At 40.7% G+C, this 13,416-nt stretch overlaps 1 protein-coding gene across 3 annotated transcripts in view; it reads right to left on the reverse strand.

Moving 5' to 3' along the window:
* Positions 1-3,409: 3,409 nt before the first annotated feature.
* LOC110501539 (acid-sensing ion channel 4-A) overlaps positions 3,410-13,416 on the reverse strand; it is a 150,183-nt gene continuing 140,176 nt past the window's right edge. The window contains exons 3-11 of one of the 3 annotated variants that reach the window (XM_021579184.2): positions 11,272-11,399; positions 11,007-11,160; positions 8,606-8,659; positions 6,951-7,104; positions 6,339-6,430; positions 6,021-6,100; positions 5,427-5,534; positions 4,956-5,109; positions 3,410-4,717 (exon numbers count right to left, since the gene is read on the reverse strand). In XM_021579184.2, coding sequence (XP_021434859.1) covers positions 4,978-5,109; positions 5,427-5,534; positions 6,021-6,100; positions 6,339-6,430; positions 6,951-7,104; positions 8,606-8,659; positions 11,007-11,160; positions 11,272-11,399 — 902 coding nt within the window. In that variant the 3' untranslated portion in view covers positions 3,410-4,717; positions 4,956-4,977. Of the gene's footprint in view, positions 5,110-5,426; positions 5,535-6,020; positions 6,101-6,338; positions 6,431-6,950; positions 7,105-8,605; positions 8,660-11,006; positions 11,161-11,271; positions 11,400-13,416 lie in introns of all 3 variants that reach the window. The other 2 variants (XM_021579186.2, XM_021579185.2) reach the window with 2 other exon arrangements.

Raw genomic sequence — 13,416 nt, forward strand, 5'->3', positions numbered from 1 at the left:
TGCCCCAAGTCTGTCCAGACCTATATTAAAAAGGTCCTGTGTACAGCACAAGCTGTAAATTATGTCCCCCCCCCCCCCCCCCCGTCTGTCTATAGGACATCCGTTACAAAACAAACAACCGCAGGACACTTCCAACCTACAAATGGGAAATGAAATAATCATTGGTAAATCTTCTGTTACATGTTCCATGTCATATTACTGAGTACATCACTATTGTGTAGATACAAGACTCAATGGTGTACTGAAATCCTCAATGAACTGTGAATTATTGTAATGATGGAATAAACAACTAAAGTGTGAACATTTTTGTCTTAGTTCCTTTTTTTTTAAGTGTGGTTTGGTAATGAACTAGCATGTACAGTAGAAATGGTGAGCGGAGCATTCCATTTGGGAGGCAGTGGAGTCAGCAAAGCTAATGTTGTCCTTTAGGTGTCAGCAAAAGAGCACAATCATTCAGCCATGGTCAAATGTCAGATGTTAATCAAACAGGAGAAAGACCAAGTTACTTATATGTTCAAAACTGCACAAGTTTCAAAGCCAATACACTATATTATATTTGGTATATTCTGTATATATTAGCATATTCTGTATATCTTATATTTCCTATTTATACTGAACAAAATTATAAATGCAACATGTAAAGTGTTAGTCCCATGTTTCATGAGCTGAAGTAAAAGATCCCTGAAATTTCCATACGCACAAAAAGGTTATTTCTCTCAAATTTTGTGCACAAATTTGTTTACATCCCTGTTAGTGTGCATTTCTCCTTTGCCAAGATTATCCATCCACTTGACAGACGTGGCATATCAAGAAAATGATTAAACAGCATGATCATTGCACAGGTGCACCTTGCGCTGGGGACAATAAAAGGCCACCAAAATGTGCAGTTTTGTCCCAACACAATGCCACAGATGTCTCAAGTTTTGAGGGAGTGTGCAATTGTCATTCTGACTGCAGGAATATCCACCAGAGCTATTGTCAGAGAATTTAATGTTAATTTCTCTACCATAAGCCACCTCCAATGTAATTTTTGAGAATTTTGCAGCATATCCAACTCACCACAGACCACATGTAACCACACCAGCCCAGGACCTCCACATCTGGCTTCTTCACCTGCAGGATCGTTTGAGACCAGCCACCCAGACAACTGATGAAACTGAGGAGGATTTCTGTCTGTAATAAGAGCCCTTTTGTGGGGAAAAACGGATTCTGATTGGCTTGGCCTGGCTCCCCAGTGGGTGGGCTTACGCCCTCCCAGGCCCATCCATGGTTGTGCCCCTGCCCAGTCATGTGAAATCCATAGATTCGGGCCTGATTAATTTATTTAAATTGACCGATTTCCTTATATGAACTGTAACTCAGTGAAATTGTTGCACTTTGCATGTATACAGTATTTTTGGTCAGAATACTTTGTCTATAGGACAAAAATGTTATTTTAAGTTTGTTTGGGAAGAAACAGTGAAAAATGCTAAATGAAATGTATCGAAGATGTAAGGGCCTCATACATATTACCCTCAGGCATGCTGTGAAACCACCTAACTATAGTGCAACTGGGAGCAAATTGTATGTAATTATTTTGCACTCCATTTTACATAGATTGTTGGACTTTCTCCTCCCACAGGGAACAGTTCGTCTGAAGAATTCAAACTCGAGGTTTGCGTCCCAAACGGCAAATGTAAATTTTTAAAATACCTGACAGCCAAGCTCCTTAGAGCTCAAGAACAAAGCAAGAACAAAATAAGTGAATTAACAATAGATCATATAGGAGGCATTTCATTTACCAATCTAAACTTTAATATTTGTACTTACCATAACATTTATAAAATGTGTTCCAACAGAAGAAACAGTCACAATAGCAGACTTCTGTACAAAATGTATTCAGCGTTTTCCTGTGAATCTTATAGAATTTCCATTGATGCCATACTGTTTAATAGAATTGCTCTGATCCATTCTTGAACCCTCAACAGTGTAATGATGCATGCTTCATTGCCATCTCACTCTATGACCGATTTCTGTCATATGTGGAACATTCAGATCATGATGAGACCTAGTCGCAAAACACAAACTTATTACTGAAAACTTAATTTTGATTGTGTGAATATACAATATGCAAACAGTATTTGCGAAACAGAACATTGTGGAACTGAACAAGCAGAGTAGAGAAATGAAGTGAAAGAACAAGCAGAGTGGCAAATTTAGAAATGGTAAAATGTTCAGATTGTTGTCAAGGGGGGAATCAGGCAAGGTCAGCTCTACAGCAACCATTTAGTTCCACAGTAATATTCACAGGTGTTGTTGTAATTTGCCCATACTAGTTGTAATATTACATACCAAATTTTTTCTGAATTCCATGGACACATTCTCAGACAGGCCGTACATGTATGCTATACACATAACAAATACATTTCGCTGTAGAGACAGACTGGTTAGGCTTTTCTGGATCTATAAATACTTGACCGCCTATAGATAACTGTAACAAGTGACGTCAAGATTGCGTTTTGACCCCACATTCACCCTTGTACAGCATCTCATCTGTGTGTGTGGCCTGTCTTTAGTGGGGAGGATAGTGTTAGTGATGACCGAGGAGAAAGTTTGTATGCAGAGCCAGTACAGGATGCCATCAGAGACTGTGATTGGGAACCTTTGAAAATGTCATAGTGACACATGATTATGAATACTTAAAAGCCATGTTTAAAACCCATGATTACTTGACATGGGCAACAGTGGATTCTCTACGCTGATGAATGTGTAATTTCATTGTGGACTTGTCTAACAAAGCACAGCTCAGAGCACTCGACTACAGTATGGTTACCAATATTAAGATCACAAACCAAATGATTAAGAAATAGTTGATAACATCTTGACATCTATTTATGTGATCATATACGCTGTAATGCGAGGTAAAAATAAATAACCCAGCAAAATCCAACAAAATGGTGGAGGTCTTAAACCCACAGTGGATTGTCAGATAGTACTCAAAAGTCTTTGATAGGTCTTTCACGGAGACTGTTTCACTTAGGAGAGTTGACAGCAGTTTAGTCCTAGATCAGCTTTTTCTTTATCAAATTCATTATTTAAGCCAAGAGAGTGTGCAGGAGACATAAAACAATTATTTTGGAAGTCAGTTTACTTCCAACAGGGATTTTGATGCTCTCTGCGCTTTTAACGGACCTCTGGGACTATCACAGTGCAGGTGCATTTATACGGAGACTTGATTACACACAGGTGGATTGTATTTATCATAATTAGTCATTTAGGTCAACATTGGATCATTCAGAGATCCTCACTGAACTTCTGGAGAGAGTTTGCTGCACTGAAAGTAAAGGGGCTGAATAATTTTGCACGCCCAATTTTTCAGTTTTTGATTTGTTAAAAAAGTTTGAAATATCCAATAAATGTTGTTCCACTTCATGATTGTGTCCCACTTGTTGTTGATTCTTCACAAAAAAAAACAGTTTTATATCTTTATGTTTGAATCCTGAAATGTGGCAGAAGGTCGCAAAGTTCAAGGGGGCCGAATACTTTCGCAGGCACCGTATAACCTTAAGCAACCTTAATTAGGACTTTGTCATTGAAATGACCACAGCATTTGCAGAATGCCCAAATGATTCATCCATGTCACGCTTGTTGTTATTCCTTACCTTTGAGTACTGTCCTAATTTGGACACCGTAATTGCTGTAAGAACTTCACCTTTACCCAAGTCAGTAAATCTGAAAAATATATTCATGGCCTGGAGCAATGCAATTCCAATCATCACCTTTCCGACTGGTTTCACTAATAAGCAAGAAGAAGCTACAATCATATTATTTAAAAAATAATATTCTCTAAAATATATCAATAAATGACCAACATTTGTATTAGTTATATATTAAATGAATCATTATCCATTTAAAACAGTGCTTTCTCTTTGTACTCAGGTTGGAACCATGTACAGTACATATATAATACTACTCTCTAACACACCTTTACTATAAACGAGACACAGTGTGTGTATATAGTACGGGCCCTATCATCAAAGTAAGTGTAGTAGGGGTTTAACTCGCTAAAAGATCAGTGTAATATCTTCTCTGATTTTGTTTGCTGATATCTCTATATAATGGTTAGATTGAATATGACCACTTGTCTTATCGAGTCTCATCTTGTATACAATATAAAGTGGAAATTATAATATCTCAGTAAATAATTACATAATTTACAATGATATGATTCAAAATAGTAAGTGAGAACTTATTGACAAATAGTTTGGCGGAAACAAGATTAAGAGTGGTACATACATCAAGATATTGGAGGTGAGTATATCAAGATGGCTCAAGATGACATGCAGTCCTTGTCTTGTTCCCATGTGGTGACCATGTACCAAAATAACCAGAATAGGGATCGAAGGTGGGCGTCTCCAGCCGGACAGTACTGTGGGGTCCAATCTGTGCTTACATACAAGTGGTCTATTAGCAGCACAGGTTTGGTGTTCGACTTTGGCTGTAGCTTTTTCCACTGGTGACAGCAAGAAAGGTATAGAACTGAGGTCCCAGGGTCTGAGAGGACATATTTTATTGTCATTTTATTGTCATCAGGGTGGAAAGATGGCCACTGGGTCTAGCAGGCAAAGTCCTCAAACATTCCATGTGGCTGTCCTTGGTGGTGGGGGAGATGGTGATTTGGTAGAATCGTATTGGCGTAGGCTCCTTCTGGGTGACTTCTGGTCATGTCACTGGACTCCTGGTTGCCACAAAGACCACAATGTGATAAGATATACTAAATGGGTGAGTTTCCCAGACACAGATTAAGATTTGTCTTGGACGAAGAAGCACGTTCAATGGAGATTCTCCATTGAGCAAGCTTTTTAGTCTTGGGCTAGGTTTAATCTTTGTCTGGAAAACCAACCCTAAATTATGTACAGTGTGTTGGCTCAATAAACCAAACGATATTGCTTTTGAATAAACCAAAATGATAATACCTTTGATGTAATGGTAGATATTTCATGTAGATAATTTTTTTACGTCTATGGAAAATTGATGATTTTGGATGATTTTATATGGACTCAAGGAGTAAATTTGTTCCTCATGAGAGAGGGACCTGGGAATTGAAGTTGCCTCTGGGGGGATGTAATCCTGTACAATGGGATAAAACAATATTTTTAACAAGAGATTAAACTGATCTCCCTGAAAGATGTGCAGTGATATACAGTAGCTTGTAGTGATATAAAGATTGAGAGTGATAATGGTTATAAATATATCGATTTACAACCATTGTGCCAAATGTGTTGTACATCAGTTACACAAATCGAGTGGTATGGGGCCAGAGAGAACTGAACAACCCCATTTCAGGAGGCTCATTCCCCTTTGGGCTCTCCCTGCATGCACAGAGATGCGTAGGCCTACAAACTGCCTGATGCAACATGCCTGCCCTCCACAAGCAAACCACTCACCTTATTGGCTTTCATATCTTGCAGATCCACAGTGGCAACAGTGGCCGTTTGTTGTTTCTTCTCATCCTTCTGTGGCCTCAGCAGACGCTGCAGCCTGTGCTTTATCACCTGGGTGGAGGCAGGATGGAGGGAGGGATGGAAGAGTGCAAGCAGAGTCAGGAGTTCACTCCATCAGCACATCTGGCATGTCCCAGAGCTCAGCGAGCGATTTTCCATATCATTAGCCTCATATGACACAAGTGAAATCCTTCACACTCATAACTGACACATTAGCAGTAATAGTAGCGCTAGTCCGCGCGTAACAGTTTAAAATGTCAAAGTGCCACTAACACTGATTGAGGCAGACATTTTAGAACAAAGTCCTTGGTGTTTATAGAGCAAGACCAGCTGAAATGTGTGTAGGGTTGTAAAATTACTTTCCCAAAATATGCAGTTATTCCAGGAATCCCAGTTGGAATCAGGTGGGAATAGGCAGAAAATGCAGAATTCTCCAACCAGAATTTCTGGAAAACGTGGGAATTTTGCAACCCCAAATTTGTGTCACCTCTTGTGAGCTTCATGCATATACACATATTATAAGGCTAGACAATGTACCTCGTAAACATAATCCAATATTTCTAAAATGGACAAAATACTGGCTCCAATGAACAAGCCCATCTGGCCTCCAATGTCACCTGAAAAGGAAGAAATGTAATATTAAGAAGGATTTCAGGTGATGCCAATAATTACTCATTCACTCATATTTGAAAACCATTGTCTGAAAATTCTATTTATTACTAGAGCCAAAGAACCAGTGCCAGGCAGTTTCCATATTCAGACTTATCTTAAACCACATGAAACCCCAATTATTATTATCTTTGAATAAAGCAAGAGCGAGAGAGAAAGGGGTCATAGTAGAAAAGAAAAACTCACCTAGTAAACCTGCAACATCGTACGCTTTCTTTTGTTCAATTGTTTCATAGTTAAGAGCCTCAAAGAAGATATCCAACACCAGAAAGTTGTCTCTAGAGATGGAGAAAATGAGAACAATATTAAATGATAACTGCATATGTTTAGTCTACGTTGTTATAACCAATAGTAAAGTGTCATTATGGAACATACAAAATTGCACTTTCCTTTTTACCTCAACCACAGCACTATAATATTACCAGGATAATATATACAAAATATATACTGTACCATGTCATTTTTGTGGTTGTTATAAATTGTCATGATGGCACTTTCAATTCAAATTCAAATGAATCAAGTTAATAATTCACAGATTATGGGAACTTTAAGATTTTAACAGCACTGGCAGGGAACATGAGAAGCATGGGCTGAGTCTCTAATGGAACCCTAATGCCCTTCTTCTGACCAGGGCCCATAGGGTTCAAGTCAAAAGTAGTGCACTATATTATATAGTATCTATGAATAGGTTGCCATTTGAGACACACATGATGTGTAGCCAACCCCTGAGGGTGTCTCAATTTTCTAGCACGGATCTTTTCCAGGTCACAGTAATGTAAGTAATCACGTCAGTTCTACCTGATATACTCCTCAGACTTGTCGTACTTCCTGGACAGGTAGCGAGCGGAGCCCTTGCTGGGGATCTTGACCATGGAGAGTTCCTTGCCGTAGCGGGTCAGGTTACATGGTGTCTCACAGGGACAGCTGTCCCCAGTGCTCTTCTGGAGAAGGGCTGGGAACACAGAGCAAAGTGTTTTAGCCTGGGTCTGGGACACAGCTTGGAACACAGAGCAGAATGTAATAGACTGGATCTGGGACATAGCCTAGAACATAATCTTGGTGAGATGCTCGATTAAGTTCTGGCTGCATACATGTTAAAGGAAGAGAGAGAACGAGAATCGGAACTGGAATGAAGAGCTCCACCCTCTGTCTATGCATGTTACGGGGAAGTCTATGGACCAAATGTCCCCTCCACTTCCCGAAATTCAAAAGATGCTAACACCTACAAAATCTGGATTTTCCAAAGCACCGGAACTAATGCTGCTCGTTATCTTACGCATCCCGTTGTATCATGACAGATCTACGGTACCATTTATGTTTACGTAGCCTGTCCACGAGAGAACACCTAGAATACAGAGCAGACAGTTGGGGGCTCTTCTCCTGGGCACTAGTCTCCAAATGGGATGCAAGCGCATTTCAGTTAGCAAGTTAAAAGGGAAATTCCACCACTTTTTAACCTCATATTCATTATCTCCAGCACCCTACCTTGATCAATGTTTATTTACTACATGCTTAGCATGCATACTGAGATCATGGCTAGTCTCAATATTTATTTTGGCCACACGCCCATACACACACACACTTTAACACAAACATGCATAAACAATTGCTCATTCATGGCACTAAAAGAAAGAAAATGATATTCTGCATCAACATAGACAACAATACATGCCTTACTCAACTCATCCCTCATTTCAGGACAAAATTCAATTCAGTTAGAAAAAAACTGTTATCCAAATTTGGTGAGTTGTGTGTTTTATAGCTCTTATAATGAGGTTATTTGTATGCAGGGGCAACACAGAATCTATTCTTAGACTGAGGCACACAAAAAGTCACCTACTGTATATAATATAAATATATAAATCATGTTTTAATTTATTACCTTGAATTTATTCGGATTGAGTCGAGAATACAGCTAGATATAAATATGAGCCATTCTTGTAAGATCTATATCTAGATTTAGCGCACCCATCCATGAAAATGGCTTGAAATCCTTTTGAAGAGGAAGATAATTACATTTCTGGCTTATTAGGCTCGAAGATCATAATTGTCCTGATACATCTCATCACATAATAAAGCGTCTCTTTTATGACCGCTGTAATGTCGTGGAGACAAGGCACCTCTGCACAGAGATCACCCAGAGCCTGCCAGTGGGGAGTCAGCCACAGCACATGGAGTTGGTTCAGTGAAGGAATATCAAATGTATGGTGAAAGCTCAGAGAATGAAGGTAAGTAAGCAGTTAGGTAGCTTCGTTGTCACTCACAATTTTGCGCATTTTCGACTCCAACAATTGTCATGTCAACATGGAGGCAATGTCATTTTTGCCATTTTTGCCTAGGCAATCCCTACCAGAACATTGAAACACAATTTCTCCTTATAATTGAAAATAATGATTCTGCATTTCACTCAGGGATGATGATTTATGACAATAAAAAAGAAAAACATGTCTTACCAAGCGCCTTGTCGACACACTTGATGTTACTGGGAGTGCAGATATCAGCAGTTCCTGGAGTACAAAACATGAAATAAGTTTTATTAAGAAAAAAACAAAAATGGCCACCATCCATATTGCTACCAACATGAAAAACTCTCACTGAGAACAGAACACTAGCTTATCATTCATCTACAAACGCAAGTAGATGTGGGAAGATGAGTTCCATTCACACTTTTTCGGCCACGTTGGGCATCCTCCTTTGTTTGCATTGAGAAATGGAGCACCGGGGCCCAACCCCAAAGGCATATTTAGAAAGTCTTTAAAAAACAATCAATGATTCACCTCATCACAGTGACAAGCACAGCACAGGGGCCACTAATGATAGGAATTCATCAGGAGCACAATTCATCGTGGGAAATATGTGTGGCGAGCAGACAACAAAATGTTCTTTGAGTTAATGTTTTAGGAACAGTAGCCTTTTCAATTTGCATTAGGGAAGATTGATTTGGGGACATTAACGCCGGGGCACTGAGGAGCAGAGGCATCCTTATGATCAGAGTAGCATGACTGCACAGGAAATCTTTCACCCTACTCTCAATGGAGAGAGGTCAGGTGTCTCTCTACAGGGGATGTTACATCAAGGCCCTTCATTCAGGAATGAAAATAAGCAGATTTGTATACCAAATAAGACTCCTGCCATGACTACACATACAGTTGAAGTCGGAAGTTTAAATATACCTTAGCCAAATACATTTTAACTCAGTTTTTCACAAATGTTGACATTTAATCCTAGTAAAAATTCCCTGTTTTAGGTCAGTTAGGATCACCACTTTATTTTAAGAATGTGAAATGTCAGAATTATAGTAGAAAATTATTTATTTCAGCTTTTAGTTCTTTCATCACATTCCCAGTGGGTCAGAATTTTACATACACTTAATTAGTATTTGGTAGCATTGCCTTTAAATTGTTTAACTTGGGTCAAACGTTTCGGGGAGCCTTCCACAATAAATTAGGTGAATTTTGGCCCATTCCTCCTGACAGAGCTGGTGTAACTGAGTCAGGTTTGTAGGCCTCCTTGCTCGCACACGCTTTTTCAGTTCTGCCCACAGATTTTCTGTAGGATTGAGGTCAGGGCTTTGTGATGGTCACTCCAATACCTTGACTTTGTTGTCCTTTAGCCATTTTGCCACAACTTTGGAAGTATGCTTGGGTAATTGTCCATTTGGAAGACCCATTTGCGACCAAGCTTTAACTACCTGACCTGATGTCTTGAGATGTTGCTTCAATATATCCACATAATTTTACTTCATCATGATGCCATCTATTTTGTGAAGTGCACCAGACCCTCCTGCAGCAAAGCACCCCCACAACATGATGCTGCCACTCCCATGCTTCACGGTTGGGATGGTGTTCTTCGGCTTGCAAGCCTCCCTCTTTGTCCTCCAAACAAAACGATGGCCATTATGGCCAAACAGTTCTATTTTTGTTTCATCAGACCAGAGGACATTTCTCCAAAAATGACGATCTTTGTCCCTATGTGCAGTTGCAAACCGCAGTCTGGCTTTTTTATGGCGGTTTTAGAGTAGCGGCTTCTTCCTTGCTGAGCGGCCTTTCAGGTTACGCCGACATAGGATTCGTTTTACTGTGGCTATAGATACTTTTGTACCTGTTTCCTCCAGCATCTTCACAAGGTACTTTGCTGTTGTTCTGGGATTGATTTGCACTGTTTGCACCAAAGTACGTTCATCTCTAGGAGACAGAACTCCTTCCTGAGCGGTATGACAGCTGCCTGGTCCTATGGTGTTTATACTTGGGTACTATTGTTTGTACAGATGAACGTGGTACCGTCAGGCGTTTGGGAATTGCTGCCAAGTATGAACCAGACATGTGGAGGTCTACAATTTATTTTCTGATGTCTTGGCTGATGTCTTTTGATTTTCCCATGATGTCAAGCAAAGAGGCACTGAGTTTGAAGGTAGGCCTTGAAATACATCCACAGGTACACCTCCAACTGACTCAAATTATCAATTAGCCTATCAGAAGCTTCTAAAGCCATGACATAATTTTCTGGAATTCTCCAAGCTGTTTAAAGGCACAGTCAACTTAGTGTATGTAAACTTCTGACCCAGTGGAATTGTGATACAGTGAGTTATAAGTTAAATAATCTTTCTTTAAACAATTGTTGGAAAAATTACTTGTGCCATGCAACCGACTTGCCAAAACGACAGTTTTTTAACAAGAAATTTGTGGAGTGGTTGAAAAACGACTTTTAATGACTTCAACCTAAGTGTATGTAAACTTCTGACTTCAACTGCATATTGACAGTGTATGTGCGGTACATTAAATGGGTAACAGGGAATCATATATAATACCAGGGGATTAGTGAGTAGTGAGTGAGGGCTACAGTAAGCCTTCTTACCAGGCATGTGTACCATCCTGCAGTTGCATTCCCGGAGAACCTCCCTGGTCTCGCAGCGCAGGCGGCAGGCACTGATGCTGTAGGTGTCGTATCCCGGGATCATCTGGTCGCTGGTGGAGCGGCAGTTCCCCCAGGGCTGGGGCAGGTAGGTCAGCTAAGCACAGAGTGATTGATTAGAGCCATGTCTGAGCCACACTGCTCGGGGGTGAGGATAAGTGAGTACTGAGAGAGTGGTAATCTGTGTGAAAGCGGTGCCGGGGCCTACCCTTTGTTCCTGACATGAAACAAAGGTCTGGAATCCCGGGGAGACTCCGAAGCCCAGCTGGTGGATGTAGGGAGGCTCATCCTGGCTGTGGATCTGCACGCGGATCCCTGCCTCTAACGACGTCTCATCTTCCGGGATAAAAGAGGCACGTGTAGGCAGTACAAAAACACACGTACAGAGCGGATTCATTCAGCCTTTTATCCATCAATCCTAGGGGAAGGCTAATTGTGACAAGGCCGATCTCAGTAATTTGAGAAAAACAAGACACTGACAATGATCACATCTACAGTGAGGGAAGAAAGTATTTGATCCCCTTCAGATTTTGTACGTTTGCCCACTGACAAAGAAATTATCCGTCTATAATTTTAATAATAGGTTTATTTGAACAGTGAGAGACAGAATAACAACAACAAAAATCCAGAAAAACGCATGTCAAAAATGTTATAAATTGATTTGCATTTTAATGATGGAAATAAGTATTTGACCCCTCTGCAAAACATGACTTGGTACTTGGTGACAAAACCCTTGTTGGCAATCACAGACGTTTCTTGTAGATTGCCACCAGGTTTGCACACATCTCAGGAGGGATTTTGTCCCACTCCTCCACAGATTTTCTATGGGATTAAGGTATGGAGACTGGCTAGTCCACTCCAGGACCTTAATTTGCTTCTTCTTGAGCCACTCCTTTGTTGCCTTGGCCGTGTGTTTTGGGTCATTGTCATGCTGGAATAACCATCCACGACCCATTTTCAATGCCCTGGCTGAGGGAAGGAGGTTCTCACCCAAGATTTGATGGTACATGGCCCCGTCCATCATCCCTTTGATGCAGTGAAGTTGTCCTGTCCCCTTAGCAGAAAAACACCCCCAAAGCATAATGTTTCCACTTCCATGTTTGACGGTGGGGGTGGTGTCCTTGGGGTCATAGGCAGCATTCCTCCTCCTCCAAACATGGCGAGTTGAGTTGATGCCAAAGAGCTCCATTTTGGTCTCATCTGACCGCAACACTTTCACACAGTTGTCCTCTGAATCATTCAGATGTACATTGGCAAACTTCAGACGGGCATGTATATGTGCTTTCTTGAGCAGGGGGACCTTGCGGGCGCTGCAGGATTTCAGTCCTTCACGGCGTGTTACGGCAGTGTGTTACCAATTGTTTTCTTGGTGACTATGGTCCCAGCTGCTTTGAGATCATTGACAAGATCCTCCCGTGTAGTTCTGGGCTGATTCCTCACCATTCTCATGATCATTGCAACTCCACGATGTGAGATCTTGCATTGAGCCCCAGGCCAAGGAAGATTGACAGTTCTTTTGTGTTTCTTCCATTTGCGAATAATCGCACCAACTGTTGTCACCGTCTCACCAAGCTGCTTGGCAATGGTCTTGTAGCCCATCTCAGCCTGGTGTGGGTCTACAATCTTGTCCCTGACATCCTTGTAAAGCTCTTTGGTCTTGGCCATGGTGGAGAGTTTGGAATTCTGGATTTTTTATGTTGATATTCGGTCTCTCACTGTTCAAATAAACCTACCATTAAAATTATACACTGATAATTTCTTTGTCAGTGGGCAAACGTACAAAATCAGCAGAGGATCAAATACTTTTTTCCCTCACTGTACATATACTGAACAAAAATATAAACACAACATGTAAAGTGTTGGTCCCATGTTTCATCAGTTGAAATAAAATAACCCGGAAATGTTGTATATGCACAAAAAGTTTATTTCTCTAAAATGTTGTGCATACATTTGTTTACATCCATGTTAGTGATTATTTCTCCTTTGCCAAGATAATCCAGCCACCTGACAGGAGTGGCATATCAAGAAGCTGCACCTGCTCATTACACAGGTGCACCTTGTGCTGGGGGCAATAAAATGCCACTCTAAAATGTGCAGTTTTGTCACACAACAATGCCACAGATGTCTCAAGTTTTGATGGAGTTTGCAATTGGCATGTTGACTGCAGAAATGTCCACCAGAGCTGTTTCCAGATAATTTAATGTTAATTTCTCTACCATAAGCTGCCTCGAACATCATTTTAGAGAATTTAGCAGTACGTCCGACCGGCCTCACAACTGCAGACCGGTTTCTTCACCTGCGGGATTGTCTGAGACCAGCCACCTGGACAGCTGATGAAACTGAGGAGTATTTC

This window comes from Oncorhynchus mykiss, chromosome 22, assembly GCF_013265735.2.
Source record: "Oncorhynchus mykiss isolate Arlee chromosome 22, USDA_OmykA_1.1, whole genome shotgun sequence".
Taxonomy (NCBI): Eukaryota; Metazoa; Chordata; class Actinopteri; order Salmoniformes; family Salmonidae; genus Oncorhynchus; species Oncorhynchus mykiss.